General features: G+C 39.5%; 1 protein-coding gene across 6 annotated transcripts in view; it reads right to left on the reverse strand.

The window, feature by feature from the left end:
• LOC135464181 (dual specificity protein kinase CLK2-like) overlaps positions 1-22,920 on the reverse strand; it is a 55,623-nt gene that overhangs the window by 31,436 nt on the left and 1,267 nt on the right. For 3 of the 6 annotated variants that reach the window (XM_064741686.1, XM_064741681.1, XM_064741682.1), the window contains exons 2-4: positions 22,469-22,593; positions 21,621-21,873; positions 877-954 (exon numbers count right to left, since the gene is read on the reverse strand). In XM_064741686.1, the coding sequence (XP_064597756.1) occupies positions 877-954; positions 21,621-21,873; positions 22,469-22,593 (456 nt within the window). Of the gene's footprint in view, positions 1-876; positions 955-6,980; positions 7,936-21,620; positions 21,874-22,468; positions 22,594-22,920 lie in introns of those variants that run through there. The other 3 variants (XM_064741683.1, XM_064741684.1, XM_064741685.1) reach the window with 3 other exon arrangements.

Genomic DNA, 22,920 nt, shown 5'->3' on the forward strand with positions numbered 1-22,920 from the left:
CTAATTTTGATACATTTTTCATTTCTTTTTCAATCAAACTTAATTAATCAACATCCTATTTGAAATCAAAGCATGTCTGACAGCTTGTTCAAAGAAAACTCTCAAAAGAACTGCTACAGGCAAAGCTTTAAAGTAGATTTACATTCCACAGTCTCAAAATCATCAACTGTGCTAACCCAGTGGTTCCAATTCCACACATCTGTGTTTACCAACAGAAAATTCCTCAGACACGACATTTAAAGTCATTAAGTCCTTTGATTCAACACTGTTAAATCTCTCTTCAACTCCCAACATTCCTCCGGCAAGGAAATGCAATTGGAGTTTTCCACAACAACGCCAACGCTATAAAAAGCTTGTTGCTCCAGTATTCACATATTTTCAGTTCTGAGAATGAAGTCTGATACCAAATTAACGTTAGGAAGTTGAAATATGCTACTTCTTTCCCATCAACAAAATCACAAAACCAAGACCTCAGGTTCTGGTCAATAAATTGTACCAAGTTTAAACTGGATAGTTAAGGATAACAACAACATTATCCATAATAAAACGCATAAAATTCACACAGCAGCAGCCAAAAGTTTCTGATCCAGCCAGTTCTGTCAGATGACAGCTGTAAACAGAGGCCTTAGCTTGGGACTCCCCTATCCATACACTGTATCTCCGTCAGGCACTAAGCCCTACCCAGAAGCCCAAGGCACTGAAATTGATGTACATGTACACCTACCAGTCTCTGATCTGTCAAAAATTTCTGAAGTTTGACTCAATAAATACATACCTACATCTGAAAACACAGATTTACACATCTGATGAAGATGTTCTCTATAAAACGAAAGAAATTTGATGGATGTAACAAACAGAGTTTGGACGAGGACTTACCGTGGTGTATTTGGAAGCTGCAGAGATCGGCATATTTGCCCATTCTTTGCGAGAGGCCAAAGTGTCTACTCTCATGATCTGCGAGAGAGGGAGAGAGCTAAACTAAGCGTCAGTGGTGAAGGGCCCGTCAGCCATGAGCAGTCCCTCCCTTTGCCCAATGATATAAGCAGGCTATCCTGGGCCTTGCCCAAAACAGCTCAGCCTCCCCAAGTACCACCGCCCTCTCATTGGAAGCTTGGAGAAGCTACAAGAGGGAGGGGGCAAGGACTGGGGTATCTGCCAGCTGAGAAGCAGAAGACAGGCAGAGGTGAGGGGCTCAGGTTACCTAGTTGATCACTAACACAACCCAGCCCACAATCCCCACCCTTACACTGATAGTAACAGAGGCTTCTGTCTTCATGTACACAGTATGGCCAGCTACTTGCCTTCCTGTCCAGTGTAAATGCATTATAACAAGGTACATGTATATGTATACCCTAGAAAACTGTCTAACAACAGTGGGCAAAAGACAGGATTGATATGAAAGGTTGTGTATTTAGAGATGTGATTGCCCTGGCTGAGGAGTATAAGAGTACAAATGATGGTGGGGAGGAGGACATATTGGCAGATAGTAAGCAGGACTATCAGTTATGAAATGTTTACTCATGGGGAGACAATTGCTTGAGACAAGGGGAGGGGGGTGGGGTGGGGTGGTCGGATACACGTATGATCATTCAGTTACTGGTACCATAATACATGTACATGCTCTTGAATATGTAACAAAGCAAGGCTCATTTTTGTCTGAAAAAAATTTGCCCGAATCCAACAAAACAAATTCCTGTATATTTGTCTTAAATGGAAATCTGATATCAGATTCTTGTCTTTTCCAATTGTTCTTTAACTCGCATTCTCAAGGCAAATATGAGATAAAATGTTAGGTCTATCAGAGATAAATACTTAAAGTCTTCAGGCAGAAAGAGAATTTACTGATACCTGTTGTACATCATTATCTCATGGATTCTGTACGGCAAATCAAGACAGACGCCTATAACTTTAATTTACAGGAATGCTTTGGGATTTGGAGTAAAAAATGAACCCTACCAAGACTGGAGAAACTGGGCAGTTGCTCACTTTGGTATCTAGCACATTTAAACTGACTGAAATTGGGGAGGGGGGACAAAAAGGGATGGTCACCATAATATTGACAGCAGGCAATGAATACGAGTTATATGTAATACAATGCTACTATTCACTGCTGAACTTCTGTATGTTGTAGGGAGCATGGCAGATCTTGAGCTGTATTTAATGAAACACAGAAAACTGTACGAAATCTTGGTACCCTATTTCGTCAACCTTTTTGAATATGAAAGTTCAACTTTCAGTGCAATTTATACACATTTGAAAGTTCATTTTGGAGCCAAAACTACATTGGTTGGATTGGTCATTTTCAGGGCTTGACAAGAAGAGAAATTTTACCAGTATACAAAACTAATGCCTTCAGAATAGGCTTGAATAAACACCTTGCAAACATGTGAAATGGTTCAAGAATTACCTGATTTGAGGAGTCTATACACAAAGGCTTGTGTCAGGGACTTACTGCATATAAGTACATTATATAGAGTTCTGTGGCAACTACAACAAATGTCGCAAGGTGATACAGGGGTCACTATTTCGGTTTTTGTTCAGATCATTTTCAAGAATTTACTTTTCTTTAAAATGCTGTAAATAAAATTGAAATATTGAATCACTAGTGGAAATAAATATAACAAGGATAGTACCTGATGGAAACGTGCTTTGGTAAAGAGTTATACATTGTCAGGATGGCCTATCACTGAGGATTTGCCTACATGTAATCTATTTATGATGGTCAGACTGCTTCAGACAAGAGCCAGTTTAGTGTAAACATTTGAAGCTTATCTGTATGCAGGCAGACAGGGTAGGGGTGGGAAGTTGAGTATATTTTGTGGGGTAGCAGTTGTGGGGAGGGGGTTGTCATCTGGGCACTCATAACTGTCACTTAAGGCAATCTTCATGGTAAAGACAGAAATGTCAACATTAGGCATGGCTTATAAACATTCTGCATGTTTGTACAAAGTTAAGTGACTTGACAAGTGAGTAAGACTTTGCTGATAGTGCATGTTACATTTGTGTATGTACTGTACATGTATGAATAACTGCAGAACTCCTTTTGTCATCTTTAATACTGCTCAGCTCTTTGTAGGCAACCTTTTGGGGGGGGGGGGGGGGGGACGGGGACAAAAAACAGCAGATTCCCACATGTACACTGAAGTTAGTGTGGTTAGTGAGGGTACATGTAAATCATGCTATTTGAGGCCAGCTTTATAATGTAATGGTATTCCTGCATGCATGTTTCTACATATTCCTAGTGAAGCTATACCTATGCAGAGGAAAAAAAACATGGCACCCATGAGAGAGAAACAAACACGTAGTACCCTAATTCTTCTAAAATTTGGGACAGCTATTAGTAGTGTTGAAGTAGAGTATTACATTTCTTTATCAGCCTTTTGTAAACGTGAAGATATAAGTTCATTATATGTTGTATGTTGTTCATTAGATGGTCTAACCATGTGAGAAAAACGAAACATTCCTGCTAGAATTACGTACATATTGGCTAAAATGAGCAGACCAGGTGATCCAAATTTGAGAAGAAATAGGGTAAAATGGAAAGACATTATGAGATCTTTTTTATGCAATGACGTTCAAAATTCATTCCTACCACAGGTGTAGATGTATTTATTATACAAGTGTACATGTAAGGTATATGTCCTCTCACAGGTGTACATGTAAGGTATATTTCCTCTCACAGGTGTACACGAAAGGTGTTATTTCCTGTCACAGGTGTACATGTAAGGTATATTTCCTCTCACAGATGTACATGAAAGGTATATTTCCTCTCACAGATGTACATGAAAGGTGTATTTCCTGTCACAGGTGTACATTAAAGGTGTATTTCCTGTCACAGGTGTACATGTAAGGTGTATTTCCTGTCACAGGTTGTACATGTAAAGCTGTACTGTCACAGGTGTACATGTAAAGTGTATTTCCTATCACAGTTGTACACTTACTTTTATCATAGGTGTACTTCCTATCAGAAGTGTAAATGTAGGTGTATTTTCTATCCACAAACAAAACACAGACTTCTATTTACATCAGTAGATGTATATATGAACAGCCTCGACACAGAGTTAGGTTCTGGGTTAGGAGAGACAAGTACCAGCGTTGTTAGTTCACTAGAACCACCCATCCTGTACGCATGTTTTCCTCAGGAAAGCTTCATGTATAAGGGGTCTATGTACGATAAGTCAGACATGACCAGCTTTATATTTTAACATACACGATAATTTACACAATAAACACTCTGTGGCCATGATGTACATGTGTGTATGTTATGATGAGTGAGGTGATTTGTCCTATCGTCACATCTGCCTTATCATGACCATATTACGATAAGTAAATGTTAGAAAAAGCAACTGTTTCAGCATGTACATGTATCAAAAATATAATTTCACCATCACAGTTGCCATTATGGCAAGACAGAAAAAGGGCCCACTTGTGCGAAGCCCACTTACTATTACGAGCACGTAGCGGCCATGGCAACATAATGCCTACATTGGTACCTGTAATGCCTACACTGGTATGTGTAGTGAAGTTTTCACATTAAGAGGGCTTCGTACAAGCTGGTCCAGGCATGTCAGAATTAAGCATATAGTTTTTGTTTTCCTTTTCTGTAATTTCTCCTAAAAGCATTACACTTAATTTCTTTAAAAAATGTGGTTTTAGATCAAGTAACAAGTTCAACTCAATGCTGATCTTCAACATGTTTGCTGTCTACAAATGTCAACAGTCTACAAATGTATCATTACTATGCTAGTATGCTTTCTCCAAACAGGACACATAATACTGTCAACTGAAAAGAACAGTTGGCCATTTACATGTACATATGGGGGGGGGGGGGGGGGCATATATATGTGAGGAAGGTTTGCAATGAAATCAGTATGAAGTTCAAATTTACACCAGGGGAAAATTATGCTATGAGTTATTAATGGCCTTAAAAGATTTAAAGCACATGGATTTGTGTAAATATATACATACACATAACCATGGTATTAACAAGTTTAAGAAGATTTGAATTGCTTAGACATGTACAACATGAGACAAACTTAAGCTTCACTGTACATGCAAGAGCCAATACCTGATTTCTTTCTCAAATAGCTAAATTACATGTATGACTTTCTCAATGGCCAAAGGCTACAGAAATAGGCCTAATTTCTATGGATCTTCATCTAAAGAAACGAATGCAATTTGGCCACTTATCTTACCTGAGTTGCACTATACCTTTACACTGCTTCTGCAGAACAGAACAGCCTGACACAGAGGACTTAGCGACAACTGTCGTCTGGTCATTTTCTCATTTGCCAAATGTCTCTCTAGCAGCTAAATTAAGTTATATCACCTTCACGTGGTCAAAGATTCACGGGTGACTTGCTAATTGCAAACATATTGATAGGCAGCACAGCTGTTAATACATAATATAGCTAGGGACATAAACAGATACCAGGTCATTCAAGCGAACAATGCTGTCTGGCCTATTATACTGATCACTCCTGCTGGTATTGTCACTAATTAAGGCTGCCAAAATTGCTTGTGTTATCGACTCATCTTTCCCTTTTTTTAAATTTTTTAATTACGGAATCTAGAAGAATGTCTGCTGGCATGTATGTTGAAAACAGCAAATCTGACATTGTTTCATTAATCCAGCACTTAACGTATTACCAGTTGTAACTAGGAGCCAGCTCGATGCAAACTAGTGTTACAACTTGACATGGTCAAATGAGCCTGATACATAAACAAATATTTATAGTAACGCAATTTAGTAACTCCTAGCAAATGGCTTGGAGGATGATGTTGGGATGGGATGGGATGGGGGGGGGGGGGGGGGTATGGAAAGGCAGGGGTAATGTTGGTGGCAAGGGAGGTGATGTATATTAAAGTTATGTTCACACTGACCTAGGAGACCATAAGCTGGGAGGTTAAGGCAAAGTAAACATCAAATGCCCGACCATCAAACACTGTCCATAAAAATAGTTTGACCTTTTTTTTTCAAAAATTTTTCACCCACTTGTCAAACTGAAAGGGAACTGTTTCGAGCAAAAACTATGGATCTGACGTCTGATACCCTCTGGGTCAATAAATGGCTACTGTAGAATTTGATGTTTTAAAACCATTTTACTAGGCTGGAAAATTTTTTTTTAACAAAGTAAACTGTTTGTGTGTAAGGATCCTTCACCTGATATTATACTTCATTTACATGCTTCCATTGCCTTTAAGAGAAATCCATGTAGATGTACACAGAGAGGTCAGTGTTCTGTGGGCTACTGTAGAATAGATACATGTAGATATCGTTGTGGGTGGGTGGGGAGCTTCTATGTTATGCATACACTTCAGGCTAGGTTAGTGAGGGCACACAAATGAGTTTATACAGGGGATCCCTAATACTTGTGTGATTGCCAACAGAACCAAAGAAATGAAAATTAAATTATGTGGGTGGACAGACAGTGTGAATAGGACAAAGAGGTTTCTTTGCACCTCTCCCCCCTGCTTTTCAGACCATGTCATACTGTGTTCAAGTACATGAAGGCCTCTCCAGATATAGATAAAGATATATTTACACTCAGAATGTACATGCAACAGCAGTGTTTTGAGCAGGACTGCATGTTGCATAACATTAAACGAACTCAGAAGTGCATCATCTGAGTGCCTGTGTACTAGCTATAAACAATATTTCATCTAATCCTAGGAAATTAGGTTAAATGAAATGTAGAATCAACCAAATTATCCATTTTTTTTACAATGCTATATTCAAGCATATTTCACATCAGAAACAAATTTGCATCATTCAGACAAGAACCTGCCTCTCGAATGTAGCCAAAAGGCAGAAGTCGATATATCTTTACAACCGAAAATGCTGCAAAATCATACATGTGCAAAATAGAAGTCGCAATTTAGACTTAAAGTATGCTGTCAGGCTGTTCCCATCTGAAATAATAAACAAATCTGCCTGCCTGGGGGCACTGTGTGCTGACTGAGCAGGACTGAGTGTTTACCAACCATTCCACGTCATGTGTTTGATAATCCGTGCGATGTACCACTTAATGCAGAGGAAGGAAGAGCCCCATGCACCCAGAGGGTGGGGGCTGGAGACTGCCACGTTTCGAAGCCCTAATCAACACAACCTCCGTTAATGGACTACACTGTGCGTTAATTTCCTTGTTTCCTCCCCATAACCTCGAGGGGATTGTAGTGGATTCTGGTGAGGTTGTTGTCGTCGTAATCTCGATACCGATCGACCCAAATACCAGTGCATATATAGCATTTGTCCATCAGCAGTGTTATATGTACATACGTAATACTCCACTGTGTTAGTCACTAAGCCTGATCTATGAGGCCTCGTATGTCGTAGAACACAAGGCTAGTTATGAAAACACAAACTTATTCCACTGAGAATACTGGCACTAGAAGCTGCATTCAAATTTCGCTCATACAAAACACACAGTTGTAGAGACAACTGTATGATGAATCCAGTATTATTCTGTACATAAACGAACACTGCTGGAAAACTAAAAAATCATGTTTCATCCAAAAGAACTTGAGAACAGCACACGCAAAGATGTCTCTCGTTGACACCACGCATACTTTCTTGTACGGTACACTTGCCAAGTACTTAGTTATTTGTGAACAAAGTATAAACAAATCAACTTCCCTGGAACACAAACAAAGGGACAAAGGCTTGGTATCAGAAAGAACTGTCAATGATGCACTTGACCATCAATCCCTTGGTTTAAAATGTCTTGAGCTGACCTGATGCAAACATCTCAGCCAGGTGTTCAGCATCAACAATCACGAGAAGTTCTGTACTCTGCGTGAATTACAGTCATCTGCAGCTGGCCTTGTTAGTCTGGACACCTAGACGTACACATTAACATGTATGTCCAAGCAGGGTCTCTTAGTTTCCAGGTCGTTGTACTGATGACGATAGTTTGGCAGATGTCTGCTTAGATCCCTACACCTGGAAGCTCATGCATGCGATTGCATGCATAACTGTTCGCATAATAAGTCTCATTACACAAAACAAGGACCATGTGCAATCATGCACCAGTTACAAATGGATAGCACACTCCATCAATGGGACTAGTCAACATACAGCATTGTTATCTCCGCAGTGAGGAAAAATCACAACTGATGTTCATATCTCATTATTTCTCACGAAGGCACTTGCGGCTGCATACAGTGAAGTTCGTCTCTGTTCCTATAGATCTACATGGGCACACTGCATATTGGGCATGCAGCAAACTTGTGGGACTGGAGGCTGCACATACACATGTGCGTGGCAGACAGTAATCTACATGCACTTAATCCATACTAATTTCTCGGCACTTTGATTTCCTCATGGAAACCCATACACCAAGTTTTCAGTAAACTTGTAGGATTTAAATGTACATGTAGCCGTCAGCGTGAATATCCTAAATGTACTTACTTTGCTTAAAATTCCTCTGCTTTTTTTACATGGAATTTCCTCATGAGCATGTGTACACCATCAGAATTTTCAGAAAATGCAAGTACTGTTTGAGTATCACATACACACAGTAGTAGGACAGAGCCGCTAAGGATATCACTCAAAGGATATAGTCTCTGAGTCATGCCCCCTGCAACAACTGCACCTTCAGATACAGGATCTGAATAAACACTGTCAGACCACCAAACAATATCAACAACAACAACAACAACGGCCACCAATCTGATGCTCTCCCAGCCACATGCTGGCCTCCGTATCAAGCCATCTAGCAGCTAGCATCAGCCCCATGTGACTGTCGTTCTCCACTCCAGTCTCGTCTTGGCCTCTGCTCCTCTATCAACTCTAGTATTGAATATTCCAGGTTCTAGGTGGAAGAGACTGCCGGCGAAGTCCCAAATGTAATTACCCCTCCCATGCATGCATGTGGAGTACAACAGAGCAGTCAGACCACCACCATCACCACCACAGCAGCATAAAATATTACCCCTGCTGATAGAGACAGGGCGGGTTAGTCAGCCTGGGTATAATGGGTCAGCTTAATGCCAATGGTCACACTGCCTTGGTAGCTAATCTGGTCAGTGAGGACGGTCACACAATGTCCACCTTTCATCATTACATGTGCATGTATCTCCTGTGCCCAGTTGTGGTCAGTTTTGAAGGCCTAGTCCATCCATCCTTTGACTTGTGGCATATATGTAAGAATTGACGTTCCAGATAGACACATTCAGGGAATAAAATATACAGCACAGAGAAGTCACGAAGACAATCTATGGCGACTGTCAAGTCAATTCACTGTGTAGCAGGCCATAAGATTTGCAACACTCCAACCAGGCTTATTTCAGTTACAGGACACCATGGTCTTTTGTTTTTCTATATCCCAGTCGAAGTAGGAAAATGTCCACTAGCATAGGGAATGGCCACAGAGTCTACAGTTCAGATGACTTCACATACCAAATACCACACACACATGGTACTGATGAAATTCTGTTCTGGGTTAGTTATCAAGACCCTGGGGGTCACTGATCAGCAGCCCCTACCCACACAGGAAGGCTGCTACCTTCCTAAAGGCTGCCCCAGTGTGGGCGATGGGCTACACAGTGGTCATGGGGTCCAGGGTCCACAGCACAGCTTGTTGTACAGGCCAGTTATTAGCAATAGGCTAACTAACAAGCCAGTGTCCTGCCTCTAGTAGTTACAGTGGCCGGTTTTTTGTTTCACAGTAGGGGGATCCCGGACACAAAGAAAGTGGTGTTTTCTTTTACGTAATCTGGGTGGCCCATGGACAAAGAGAAATTCAGCAGCCACATCCGAGATCAGCAAGGTTGAATAGATGAGGATAACCCTTGTAGTATCTGTACACACCTAGTGATCAATTCAGTGTTTCACCAAGTGGGCCTGAGGCAGTGCTCCACAAAATCGCACCAGTAAACCTGATAAGCACAGTCACCTCTCTTTGTGACCCACTCTCTGTTGCCCAGTCTCCTTCCACATACACAACAGCACTTAACTTTCCTCTGCCTCTGTTCACACCCAGTCAAACAGGGGCTATTAAAGGGCTGTCCCCCTAGCATCAGCAGCTCAACTGTCTCCCTGCCTCTCCCCAAGCCAGCAAGTGTCAACCCAGACTCTGCAGTGGTTACCACAGCTGGGAGACATCAACAGAGCAGTTCCCAGTCACTGTGACCCAATTACAGCTGCACCACAACCTCCCCCCCCCTCTCCCCCCAAACTCCCAATGCCACACTCACATGACAGCCAAAAATGATCCCACTTAAGAAGGGCTGGGGGGAAATGGGCTGCTTGTGACAGGATGCTGGGTTAGGGGTTGGGATTAGGGTGGCTCCCATTCACAATTCCTTATCCATGTACATGTACATGTGCACATACACAAAGGGGGGTAAGCCAATGAAAGAAAAACCCTTATAAGACGCACCATCCTTGCCCCACAAAACAAAGGAAAAAAAACCCAACACAAAACAGTACAATATGCATAAACATGAATGCTTGCTTAATTCTATTTTATAAATGAAATCTTGAACATTCGATCAATCATCATTTACTTTCTACATGAGGATCAAGTTCTGTCTCAAGTGAACAGGTCATAAATGCATTAGTACAAAGGGCATGGACAGGTAATCCATAGGAAAAAAAATACACTGCAATGTAATTCATATAAGCTTACCAATATAATGGCAAACTGCAAATTGGATATGTGCAATCATTTAAAGGAGAAGAAAACTTAAAACAGTGACATAATAGGCTGAAAAGAGTACATTTTTTTTCTATCTGCAGGTGCATACTGCATAATTTTGCGATTTTTCCTTGCCATACATGTTAAGTCTGAAAGGGCAAAGCTGGCATAAATTGCTGTTCATCGCGTCCAACACCCTGAAATATATGCTGGGGTGTGATGCCTCTCAGCCAATTAGAGTCGTTAAAACTGCCGGCTTGTTCGTGTAAACTCGGAACCTACATCCAACATTCCAGTTTCCCGTTCGTCAAGCGGAGAACGAACTGTACTGTTCGCTACTTTTCTGGGAAGAGTTCTACCGGAAATGTACGAACTGCACTTCGGCGGTTTCTGACGGCAATTCTCCTCCTAACACAGAAGACTTCAGGACTAGTTCTTAGACAAAATGGTGTCGCCCACAACAGATTTTGGCGCTAACTTTATTTATAATTTATCAGCTAGAGGTACATATTAGAATGTTTTTAATGGCGTGCACCTGCGAGAAAATGCATACTCTTTTCAATGGTATTTGTTTGATATTTAAATTTTCTTCTACTTTAATAACAAGCGATTTATCAGTCTGACACTGGACATGAATCATCAAATGTGGAAAATAAATCAACCAATGAATTGCCACATAAATAGGAAGACACTCAATCTGCTTAGGAGCTTGTGCAGGCAACTTCTTGCATCACAGTATTATATGTAAATACGTACATCAAATTATCTCCTTGTCTTTAAGAAAATTGCCATTAACATGTATCTAGCATACTAGCAGATATCAGTTAATCTTTTTTCCCCCCTATGCACAGCTGAAATGCATGTGGAAAATTTGGGTTCTAGATATTACGTGACAGAAAGCAATAAGGTTATACCTAGACTTTTTGGCGTGATCTAAATTGATTATATTCTCTCCAAAGTTAAATAATGCCAAGATATAATGGTAAAATATTCATTTACTTTTGGGGAGAAACTTTTAGAAGGATTTAATGAGATCCTGTACAGATAACTGATCCACAAAAGTCACTCTAAAACTATGCAAGAACTTTAATAGCACAATCATGTCCGCATGCAAACTGCTCTGCATGGGACAAACCATTCAAGCTGAGCCCTGTGGAATGTTACAGTGTGCAAGTCGGACAAAACTTTAATTGTTGCCGTGACAAATGTGCGTTCCATCATTAATAAAGACCTGCAGGAGATCTGTCACTTGTACATCTACACACGAGAAGCAACACCACTATTAAAGGAGGCTGCAGCCACATCAATCTTATTTTGTGTTTTACAGGCGAGCAGACATAAAAAAATTCCCGTTTTTTCCCCCCTTAAGTCTATAAAGGTTTTTATGAATTCCTGTTTTTTATGGTTTTCTGATTATGTAAATATCTTTTCAACAGGAAAAGTCTTGGGATAGTCCAAATTTTCCTACCAATTCAATAATTTTGAAATTTTATATCATTTTTATACTCTCCTCAGACATTGGAAGCAAGACTTATTCTGTATGTAAAACAGGAATTTAAATTGGTTTGGCCTAATGCACACATGTAGTTTTTCTAGGTCAGCCCTGTCATGATCTAAAGCACAGGGCCAATAACAAAAGATCTGATGAGGAGGGTTTGTGGCTGCTATGCTGCAGCAACTCTAGGCATTAAATCTCCTCTAAACACATGGGGATGTGACAATGCCATTGGATGATGAGTCACTCTGTTTAATGAGGCAGAAAGAGCGCATCACAGAGGACAGTTAAGGGATTTAGACAATAACAGATTGGGGTCCAGCTTGAAGTGACTACATGTACATAATATACAGCTGTTGGGGGAAAAAAATAATAAATAAGAAATAATAATAATAAATAAAAAGATATAGTATGATCATTATGCCTTGTATTTTGTTGCTGAAATATTTACGCCGATTTGTTTGCAGTTGAGTAATTCTCTGTCAAGCAAATTTGAAAGGGCTGTACACGGAAGAACTTCCATATCAGTTTCCCACTAGCTCAATTAAGTTATGATTTTCCCATTCACTGTCCCGTGATACCCCAACCAAATCACCAATAATTAGTAATGCTGAATTACAAATTACCTAGATATGAGCCGGTAACTGCATAATTATCCTTAGGTAATAAGGTATTTTTTCTCTGTGACGACTGAATTTAGAAATACAGCATGTACAAGATCTAATTATGTGTACATATACACAAACTTAGCTTTCTATCTCTTTCAGACATTCTGATTACTTACATCTGTGTCATGCCAAGACAAGGAAAAAAAAAAAAAAAAAAAATTACACATGCAGTAAAATTTGGAAGTCTTTTTCATGATCCCCCCCCCCCTAAAAGAGGCATAATTCTGGAACTGCAAGTCACAGCATCTTGTGTGAAATTTTCAATGGTCTTCTACAGCCACCTGACAGATAAAAAATTGAATGTAAAGAAGATATCACCTACTGAATTGTATAATATAATGACAACTTATAACTTCATTACAGTATCCGTGTAGATGTAGATGTCCCCACTGACTAAATTATCAAGTACGTGAGAAGTAGCTCATTTCTGACAGACATCTTTCGTGACTCACAGGAAGCTGAATACATCCCCTTTACGGGGGGGGGGGGGGGGGGGGGGGGGGAGTGAGGGGGGTGGTAGTTTAGCGGGGTAAGTAGACTTAATATGCGTGGAATATCCCTTTTACATTCTTATAACTTTCACACTTGAACATGAACATTTGTAATTTTATGCAAATAAACTTACACACCAGCTGAACTGCATGTAGATACCAGTGATTAAGCTAGACACAGAGTTTCTTAATTCATCCTCATTACACTTGCAAAACTACAAATACCCTAATTCTTCTAAAGTTTGGGACATTGGTAGTGTTGAAAGTAGAATATTACATTTATTCTTTATCACCCTTTTGGAAAGTAAATATACCAGTATACTGGTTATTAGATGGTCTCACCAAGTGAGAAAAAAGAAACTCAATATTAATGTCAGAATTACATACATATTGGCTAAAATGAGCATGAGGGTGTCTCAAATTTTTGAAGAAACAAGGTATCTACATGTAGCATACTATACTTGTATTACGCTTAACATTATATGTATGGAATATTAAAGTTTTTTTTTTCCACAATGTTCACTTAAGAAATTAAACTCTGCTGGGTTCAGCACTGGGCCCAGTTTCACTAAGTAGCGTACAACGTTTTCTTTTTATCGTACATTCATTGTACAATATTTTGTATGTCATTTTTACCGTACCATCGCATCATCGCACATGTATGACATCTTCATGAAACTGGTCCAGATTCTACATGTAATAGCTAGTGCTGAAAACTGAAATTGTTTCTCTGTGTTCTCTGCAAGTGTACTAAAGGCCAATTACTGGTATTTGCTTTGGGGCTACTCTCCTACATACGTAGGACGCAACACAAATCAGAAGTCTGAGATAAGTAAGGCTATGTGAACACAGAAAGAAAGAAAATGCAGTTTGGTTAGACTAACATCTTTTGAAATGAGCACATTTTATCCAAGTTTTTCAAATTGTTTCTGAAACCTTGATGTGACAAACAGTGTGAGCTTTATGCTCTGGGCAAATTTACATGTAAAAAATAATGTATTCAAATTACATCAATTATTACAGATGAATTTACATATTCTAAACCTCCAGTAGCTGTTTCATTTACATGTACACTCTTGTATATTCACCATTATTCTTGTAGTGTACTCCTTGACATTCCTTTGTGGTGAATAAATGACTACAGCTTAATACCACCTTAGCACAAATTTCAACCATATTATGGTGAGACTACATGTAGGGTTCATACGCTTTTCAAATATCAAATTTACCGCTTTTTTCAAGGCTTTCCCAGGTCCAGAAATTCATTTTCAAGGATACTTGCAAAATATTCTGCACTTACAGGAGCTTAAAATAATGTAAAATGACCTTGAAGAGTATTTCACATGTGACCAGCAGCCCATTAAACAATTTCAAAGACACTAGGGGAAATGTGTCAGCATAATAAAACACAGCAGTCCAGGTTCAAGGTATTGAAAAATTATTTTTAAATTTCAGGCTTTTCACAGTTTTCCGCACCATGTCTGATTTAGGGTGTATGAAAAGCTATCATAGTGCACAACCATGAAAAGGGCATAAAACAGGTGCCATTCCTGTACATGTATGTCTTGCTAATGGTGACGAATGATTGATACGGGTATCATAACTCTGTGTGACTCCTCAGCGCACACACTAGAGGCAGCCGGTTATTTTAAGGTTTTGCTTGTGAAGAGCCAGTTAACATACCAGACACCAAATTTACACAAAGCTAGTGGCAATGGATGGTTTATTACTCATGGCCTAAGATTCTAAATTACGCCACATTTCATTCTGATCACGCATTACTAACACGTATTGTACACCGACCTGATCGTGATCTCATTTAAACGCATTGCATACATTGCACCAGTGTTGTTAATATCTGAGGTGTTATAGTTACACAAACAAAGCCTTGGTTCAACTCCTGTTCCTGAATTCTGATCCTGTGAAACCTTAACAGGTCTACATGTAGATTTACATTTACATGAAAGGACCGTGCATGAAACAACCAAAAAAATCAAACACAACTTTCACACTGAATTTGATTGCTTTCATGTACTGGTATTATTTATTTGACTCCTGTTTTTTTAAATGCCATGATAAATATTTTTTTATGCAATCATGATGATTACGGTATCAGTTTTATGGGTGAGGAGACTGGAGAGCGTGAAGAAAATACTGAACTATCTTTGTCAACTTATCAAAATTGAAAGACATTAATCTTTAACAAATGTGCTCATATTTTCTAATTAAATAAACACTATTAAGTGTTAAAATGAAAGCATTTATCACCAAAAATAAAATACATGGATATTAACATAGCATTAATGTAGCTTAAAAAATATTGGTTCAATGGTGGTTTGGATTATCTTTCTTTTACGCACTGGATTAGTCGTGAGTAATGGTTTGAAAGTGACGTAAAATGGTGATTGCAAAATCCTAACCGAAGACTCCAGAATGAATAACTTTCGTCACTATGATGTAAACGCAAGCTTGAAAACTTTGTAAAACCGCCAAAATGCGTAACGTCCCACAGAAATTTCCAGAAAAACTTTCAAAAGTAAGAAAATAAAAAAAAAACTTGGAGGCAACCTGGAAGCAGCCCCAAGACATGTCAAATCTGAAAAGGCTTTGTCCTCTCTCCACAAAATGGTTTAGTCCACTTAAACTGATATGGCAAATAAATAGGCCACTCAATTTGAGTTGGGAAGGGGTGATGTTTTCCCCTGTAATGAAGCTAAAGATAAACCGAGCGCTTCTGAGAGTCTTATGGACCTGAAACAACTTGAGGTAGATGTCTTAATTCTACCCTAGGGTGACGTCAGCCAAACAGACGTCATCAGACGTTAAAAATAACTCGACTCGCTGTTGAAAACTGCAGTGCTGTGGCCAGAGTATATCTCATACACATCTGTAGATAAGAAAGATGAATGAATCAGATGTTGGAAGCAGAAATAAACAATCAGCGCAGGAGGGTGGGTGTGTGGGTGTGTGGGTGAGAGAGAGAAATCTGTTATGAACAAGGTTCATTTACTTATTTTCTGTTCTACTACGTTTTTCTGCCTGGGTTATCTTTGTCAAATAGTTTCACCTCTTCAACACCACGTGTGTCATGAACTTTCAAAGTTTGTGGCTGACAAACTAAAGTGAATGTATCTTACTAAATAGACACGTGTATGTCTCAGATGGTGTAGTAAAATTAAACTTACCACTACATTTTTTTCCCTTGATTATTCTTCAAATGCCTCTATAATTCTTTCATGCATGAAGCAGCGAACACTTTTTTGGGGAGAAACACGACTCATTGCCAAGACTTTAAAAGGCCACTTCACTAAACATCTTATCAGCACTGACAAAAAAAAAGTTCAGGTAATACACAGTAGTTACCTAAGAAAGTTTTGTGTTCAAACTACTATATTGGCTCTAATTATTCCACACCGCTCCCCCCGCCCAACCAACACACAACCTAAGTATAATTTTCGCTGCAAATAACGGTCTTAATATACCATTTTTGCTGTTGTACCATCGTATCACACTTTGATTAGGACATCACCCTACGTGTTCCTTCCTAACAAACATCAAAACACCTTCACAAGATCAATAGAATTCCCAGAATCAGGAATTCTGGTGTATCCATGGTAATTTATGGTAAATATCCACTACAGTGAATTCCTATGTGGACGCTGCATGATAACATTAATGAAACTTTATAGAACTGAATTGTTCTTCCACTGAAAGGTTACATGTATTTCTAACATAGCATACATGTACATCTACATGTATATATTTATAGAGGTCGGACTGATCTATAACTCGTTTGACATTTGTGTGGAGTGCACCTAACAAGGGTGGAAGTGAAGTGATCCCCTGAGAACTTCATGTTAGATCATCTAAAATGTCCTAGACAAGCGTTCTAGGCCAAATTTTCACTTTCGTTTATGTGTGACAACTTGCAAAGTATCACACTGTCATGGGTCACTGCTCTGGTTTTGCTCTCTATGCCGTAAGTCTTGTATTCTATACTCTCAACTGCTTCTTGTCAATAAGGAATTGAGAACAGTGGCCACACACCAATATCTCACAAAGATTCCCTGTCAAATGCTGGAAGCCTTATCTTTCATTATAATGGTTGTAGCCTTGTCTAACACAGAGTACAGATTGCTGAACTGTTTCTTGACACTCTTGCTAATCTTGCTACAGCCCTCCAAACCTGAAGTTCTTCTGGACTGAGGTGACAGGTTTCCCAGAGATAAAGCACATGTACCCACAAGAACAGCTGTCTAGCAATTCTAAGGCTTTAGTCCCAAGCTATGGGACCTTCTAGAGCTCCAACCAAACTAATACTGCTTTTCTCCTTCCTCCTCCATCCAAATAATTTATGTGTCCATATTAATTCCCAACTCTTAAAAAATACAATACCAAAAAGATGTCAAATGTAATCAAAGAGGGGGTAACTGAGAATTCTTAGACTATAAAGCATTCGGCACAAAAACATCACACCCCCACCCATCCAGAGCCTCAGCGAATAATATGGAAGATGAAGCTATTGGTGTTCACTGTTGTTTATAACCAGCATCTACGGGCTTGACAGGCCAAACCAAGCTACAGGACTCTAAAGGCTATAAACAGTCAAGTGCGCCCTATTTTATCCTGGAATCCCATATGTCAAGTCGGGACAAATTCTCATGGACTTGGGGCTCAGACGGCAAATAATTCAATGGTATTCAAGGAAGAAAAATGGTTATGCTACTAGGCATCAATGTTGTAGCTTAGTCCCTGCAGAGAGGCATTTTTTTGAAACACCTTAGGCCAAATACAAGCTTACTTTATGTGTTTCTGCCCAGTTTCCTCCCACCATTATGCCGGCCACCATCGTAGAAGTGAAATATTCTTGAGTACGCGTAAAACACCAATCAAATAAATAAATAGTGGGTCAATTCTCAGCTTCTCAGCATTGTCTTCATCTGCCACAACTTTCAAACTTACCTCAACAATGGAAACTTAATACAGGTTACAATGTATATGATACCATCAACAAAATAAAACATTGTAAGGTTGGCCATATTGGTGTAACATTAGCACTGGTATAAATAGTAGCATTGCACCAACATGGATGCCGAAAAATAGGTCATGTAAATGCCAGTATACTGTATAATGACTGACTTGTTTGGCATGCAAGTATATTGAGGTGCTCTACATGCTAAACTGTATGTGTAGCACAGTTTCCACGCCTGAGCTGAAACAATTTCTCATTCTGCTCCAAACAGTTAAATCACTTGAACATTGTTTTCATGGGTCAAACTAAAACATCCACCCTTTGTCTGACACACAAACACTTTAACTGTATATAGCCTGGTATACATACATGTACATTTACATACACCAGTCCGCAGCCATTATGACAGAGTTAATGCGAACAGCATGTCTACTTTTGGGCTAGGCATAAATGTCAGAGACACTATTAGTGAGCTGTTGTAGTGCGAATATTGGCTATGCAAGTCTGGGATCAGATATAATTGTATAACCGCACACTATATATTTATACACTGTACATACGTGTACACTAAACATGAACTACACAGCAGTCCTGTACAAAAAGGGTTCCTCTCACAGCTGTCTTTAGCAAGACCCCATGGCTGAATGCATTTAAACACTTGGCTCCCCCGCACCAACCGTTATCCTTTATAAAAATAACACCACTTCCACTTTTTGAATGTAACTGTTCAAATTAGTGAACTCTTTAACCATCAAAAGACTGAACCTAAGCTCATATGGTGAGACAAGCCGATTTGACATAGGAATGAAATAGGAAAAGCTCCAGTTCCGAGAACGTGTACCTTAATTTTAGTTAAAACCAAATTACAGATCACAGAAGTCCATGCGACAAATTACAAGATTTGACATAAAGAACAATTGTCAACAATACATGATGTTATTTTAGCAACAATACTTTCACGATTTTCACTTTCACTATAATAGGACTGAAATGGTTGTGCCCCAGGCGTTCATACATGTAGGTTAAACCTGACTTGTGTCACACCCTATTCTGTAAAATCTGATACAATGGAGACGAGGGAAAAAGGAGAGACAGTATAAAGGAGACAACTGGACTTCAAAGTCAAGCTAATTCTGGGATTGCCACGAACATCTATTATATATCTAACGTGCTAAATCAACAAAATCTGAATGCTAGAAGATACTGTACCAGTATTAACACAAATCTGCCTTAAAATTAAAACAACAAAGGAACACCACCATGACGGAATGGGTGATCTTAAATCTGACCTCAAACACAACCCTCCCTTTTGACCCTCCTTGTAAAACTTAATGACCAAAACTAGTAACCTGTCCCGAAAATAACCAGTGAGCAGAAGTAGAAAACTGCTGCAGGGAATTTTGTGTGCCATGTGCCTAGAAGGAATTTAACAAGCCCTAGGAGTGTCAGTGGAGTCTAAATTTAGCAGAGTCCAAAGTTTAGCTGCACACAAATTTTCTTTCCAGACTTGTACACATGTACACTGTAGGAGCCAATTTAGCATCAGTTACTTGAACAACTGGTACTCTGAGGGATGACAGACCCCTTACATGTGAGGCAATATTCCGAGAGGAGTTATCTCCCCTCACTCAACAGTATATATATGTATATATATATATATATATATATATATATATAATTTTTTCCTATACAAGTGGGCGAAAAGGACCAGAGGCACAAAGGCCACAGTCACAACAGATTTATGTGGTTATTTCTCTTCATAAACGACGATCTCATGGAGTCCTAATGCAAAAACCTCTTATATCCAGAGATTAAAAGTGAAAACGCAGGACAAATGTTACTGAAAACTACGATGGGCTAAAGGCGGACTTACCAAAAGTAACCATGAAGTTTCCATCGCGGAATTAAAAAAGATTTTGTCAAGGGAGAAGTCCGAAGAGTCAAGGACGATCTTAACAAAACTTATAATCCCTGAAGATCACACAGTACAATGTATATATCAATTTGAAAGGAGAGAGGCAAACAGAAAAAAAAAAACCCTTGTATAAACTTACCTTGTCACAGCTCACAGGTGCAGCATGAGTCTACAATTACATGTAGTAATGGGCACCTTTTCTCCATTTTACCTTGAAATTCAAATCCTGCATTTTCCTGAAAATCCATCCTTGTCCACATCTCAGGATAAAGGACAAATTTTGAACAAATAAACTTCCCATTTTCTACCCTCAGCACAATTCCAAAATTTGATACAAAACAAAAACTAATATCACACAAAGTGCCGCTACTATGTTAGCTACTGTCTAGGACTACGACAGCAAAATGCTATTGTCCTCTCCTTGCCAATCCTCCTGTACACATACAATCATGCAGGATTCCACACACAGAGAGGAGAATCTTTCCATCAAAATCAGCCGAAATTTCTTGTAACAGCTCACCCACATTAGTGGGATCAGATTTGGCAATTTTGTTGGAAGACCAGATACGTTCCTCTGAAATCAGCTTACAACTTGAAAATTCTAAACCCTGAACATGGCAGTGACAGTGCTACTGCAGCTTCCTGGACACCCAACAGTCTAAACTAGAACCCTACATGCTACAGTCATAACAGTAACAGTCCTTTGGGGATATCCTTGGATAGAATCAAAGCTGAAATAGATGCTATCCCACTTGAGCTTTTAACACCTCAACATCTTGAACAAAACAAGAATGCTTCTGACAGTGACAGTGCTACTACAGGTTCAAGCGTCCTAACAGTTGTAAAGGTCTGGTGAGGTTATCCCTAAGTAGCCCATCTGAGATAGTAGATATAATACACGAAAACATTAACACAAAACAGGGCACTTTTGAGTGACAGTGTTACTATAGTTACCCCAACCCTTGCTTCTCCCCTTAAATTTGAATAACAAATGGATGCCACTTTGGCACTACAGAAGCCACATGTTGGTATCTAAGCTGAAGCAAGCTATCCAACTAAAAATAAAAAAAACACTTCACAAAATATTTACTTTGATACTCCTTAAAATTATTCAATAATCTTATGACATATTTACCTCCTAACAGATGTGACAGTGACAGTGCTACATTACTTCTCCAGAGTACCACCCATCCCCACCCCACATCCACAATGACACCGCTCCTTCGACGTTTCTTCAAGTTCCAAGTTGGAGGAAGTTGCCCCTGAATACATGAACCCCATGTGAGAAGATGACAGTGCCACTCTAGATACCCACCCTCTTCCAAACCCTCAAGAAGCACGATCCAATGTGACCCGTTTATAGCACCACATCCGGCACCCCCTCTCGGACTCCTCAATAAATCTACTCACAAAAGAGGCAAGCAAAGAACGTCACCCACCTTATCGTAGTTTGAGCTGAGTGAATGCTGATGATGTCGTTTGCTGCGCTCGTGGCGTCGCTCACGTCTCCGCCGACTGCTGTGGCTGTGGTAACTATCACCCCGGGATCTGTGACGCGTGTGGCTCTTCCTGCGACTGTGGGCAGAGTCAAAGTCTCTGTTTCGACTGCGGCTGATTGGTGACCTGCTGGGGGTTCGGCGATTGTAGCGCTCATCATCTCTTCTGTAATTGCGTTTGTGCTCACTGCATGAGCTGAAAGAAGAAGTCATTTTGCAAATTCCATGTACTTAAGTTCTTGCAGATTTTCTTTCTTCTACATGAGTCTAGGAACCTCAAAATAAGCCCACAATGCTATCAGATTTGGAGCTGAACAGCGAAATACACAGGGTCATCAAATTTCAAACTCTTAAAGAAGTGTGTTGACACAAAAAACCAAAATGATATCAAAGATGGGTATAAATCTGGAAATAGCACAGCAGAATACTGTCATCAATGTGGTCCTGTGAGTTCAAGTCCAGCTCAAGCTGGCTTCCTCTCCGGCTGGGTATTATTACTGGCTGCTGCCAAGGTATGAGTGAAATATTCTTGAGTACGGGATATAACACCAATCCAACTAAAAAATATATACTTTTTAAAATGATGGGACTCATTTTCAACAGGCTCAACTGCTCTTGTGGTAGAGACAAAAAGTGAAGCAGACAATGAAATACCAAAAAGAACTTGTAATATGGGAGTGAAAAAAAAAAAAAAAAAAAAAGCTACTAACACTTAGCCACATCTTTTATTCCTGGATAACAAGCTGAAACAGACTGGGGTGAATAGATCTCTTCCACCTCCAACATCTTACCTTTTGGAGTGCTGAGACGAATCATCGTAGTAATCCAGGTGAGATCGCTTCTTCTTGTGACGATGGTAACGTTCCTCGAATGACTCATCGCGGGACAGTGACCTCTTCCTCCGCGAACGAGGCATCTGGTATAGAGAATAAAAAACCTACGTTATGAACTGTCTTGTCAAATTGTGAAAGGTACAGATGGTCAAGTGAAGATGGTCAACAGTGACAAGTACCAAAACAGAAGTAAATTCTAAAGTGACTATACAAGACATTTTTTTTCAAATAATTTTCCAGCACAAAAACAATCCATTTTTAACTATTATTTTAGAACAGCCCATATAATTACCTTCTACAATTACCAGCCTTATCCGTGCACATTACTGTTGAAAATTTGTAATAAAGTTCAACAAATTATCATCTTTATAAAACCATAATAGTACATCTTCAAATCAGAAAGGTCATTA

Source organism: Liolophura sinensis, chromosome 3 (assembly GCF_032854445.1).
Source record: "Liolophura sinensis isolate JHLJ2023 chromosome 3, CUHK_Ljap_v2, whole genome shotgun sequence".
Taxonomy (NCBI): Eukaryota; Metazoa; Mollusca; class Polyplacophora; order Chitonida; family Chitonidae; genus Liolophura; species Liolophura sinensis.